This window comes from Verticillium alfalfae, genomic scaffold (genome assembly GCF_000150825.1).
Source record: "Verticillium alfalfae VaMs.102 supercont1.19 genomic scaffold, whole genome shotgun sequence".
In the NCBI taxonomy this organism is placed as follows: domain Eukaryota; kingdom Fungi; phylum Ascomycota; class Sordariomycetes; order Glomerellales; family Plectosphaerellaceae; genus Verticillium; species Verticillium alfalfae.
The window spans coordinates 192904-194858 of NW_003315020.1; the positions used below are offsets into that span (position 1 = coordinate 192904).

Genomic DNA, 1955 nt, shown 5'->3' on the forward strand with positions numbered 1-1955 from the left:
TGTGACTGGCAATGCCGAAAGGTAGGAGGACGGATCAGAATAAGCACTATGAACTCGAGAGAGACCTGGCACTGGATCACAGTTTGGACCTGTAGCACGTTCATGAGAAGAAGGGGTTGCAATCTATGAGGGACCACGGTGTCCTTATAGGCGCGGAAGAACGGTTCATGAGCGATATCATGCCCTTCTTGAGGCTATATCGCCCACTCTAGGAGTGTACTGATCAAGTGGACCCAAAGAGATCAGCAGTTGTTTGGAGGCTTTCGCTCCTCACGAAACTCCTTTGACATGTGATCTCAAAATGAAGTCTACTGGCGCCTGTCACTCACTATTGTTCACCTCCCCTATCCAGGTCGTCAATGATATGCTCTTGCGTTGGGAGTATGTCAACTGACCGCTAACCCCCATCTCCATGTGGCCATCTGTCATCTGCCCGACTAGAAAGACTTTCATAAGATGGTCGTTTATGCGGCCGCGGTCCAGGGCTGAGAGTCGTATGGCCCCGTTTCTGGGCGTGAGACTTGTCCTGAGTTGTATCCGGTCTTTGACTTTCTTCATTTCTTGATCCTTTCCCTCCTCGACTCTCAAAAGTCGTACTGGTCTGCTGGTGAGTCTCATCCCCAGGATGAGCATAGATCTCATCGACCTCCAAGGGCAGTTCTGAGTCTTGACTTGTTGCAAAAGACGTTCTACTGATACTGATAGTCGCATTGTCGGTCTGTTCCACCAATTTTAGACAGTCCTCGACCAGGCTTTCAACCCCATTCAACTCTGTCTTTAAGCCCACAACGTCGTCACTGCTTGCCTTGCGAAGGAATTCCCAACTGGCTTTCTCTGAAAGCACTGCCACATATTCAAGGGCTCGCAACAGTTTGTCGTAAGACTTCAGAGCACTCTCAAGCCTGTCGCAGCCAATATTTAGGTTGTTGTGGCTGGTGACGCCTAGTTTCCCCACACTCAAATCCCTCTTTACTTCCCTTTGATGACGCCTGAGTTGACGGATAGAGTGACCCACGAACTGGGATATCTCGTTAAGTGTTGCTTGCGCCTTTGCATTATAGTGAATTCTCCCGCTCTTGGGGCAACTGGGTTGTGTCACGAATAAAGGGTTTGTCAGCCAGCGAGAAGCGACTGTTTTCACCGCCGCGAGCGTATCCTTCGCCTTCCCAAGCCGGCTCCCAGATACGACATGAGATGGATCGCCACTTTGTTCAGTAGACCTGACATACTCTGAAGTCTGAGAAGAAGAGGGAGAAATCAACGGAGAAGCAGGGAAGGAGCATGTATCCCAGTCGTACCTGTCGTCCTCGGCCTCTCCATTCATCTCCAAAGCTTTGGTGAGACAGCATTTGAGGTAATCGTAATCCGGGTCTTGTTCGAATCCCAGTTCGCGTACGTACTCAAGGCATTTGACGAACATCGTGGACTGGGTACCACACAAGCTATCGGCCGACCTTTGTTGCTTGATTTCAAGAATTTTGTCGAGTCTGTCTTCCTTGGTAGGCGCCTTTAAGCCTTGCCATGGCAGGCCTCCCCTCATGAGGTAGAAGAGCACGTAGAATATGGATTCAAGGTCGTCTCGTCGTGACTGCTGCTTTCGGAGGTGTGCATTGATGCTCATGTACCGAGCCGTCCCCACCAGATCCATGCCTTCGCACGGGGGGATATGTCTCTCGGTCTTGGAACATCGATAGTTCTCCGCCATGGCAGGGTCGATAAGGGAAATTTTGTTAGGGTACTTGCTGCCTGGTCCATGGATGAGGAAGTTCTCCGGTTTTATATCGCGGTGTATCAACCCCTGTCCATGCAAGGCCTCCGCTATTGATATCTAAAGACTTTAGCTGGATTGCCCTAACGATCAGGGCCATGCAGTGCCACGCACCATCTGTTTTCCGATCATTACCACGGTCTTCAGGGTGAACTTCCGCCCACAACCGTCGAACAAGTCCTCCAGG

General features: G+C 50.7%; 1 protein-coding gene across 1 annotated transcript; it reads right to left on the bottom strand.

The window, feature by feature from the left end:
* Positions 1-397: 397 nt before the first annotated feature.
* On the bottom strand, positions 398-1705 carry VDBG_10147 (casein kinase I; the record flags this gene model as incomplete). The annotated part of the gene is made up of 2 exons (XM_002999642.1): positions 398-1085; positions 1230-1705. The coding sequence occupies 2 exons, from the start codon at positions 1703-1705 to the stop codon at positions 398-400; spliced, it is 1164 nt and encodes a 387-aa protein (XP_002999688.1).
* Positions 1706-1955: the final 250 nt, after the last annotated feature.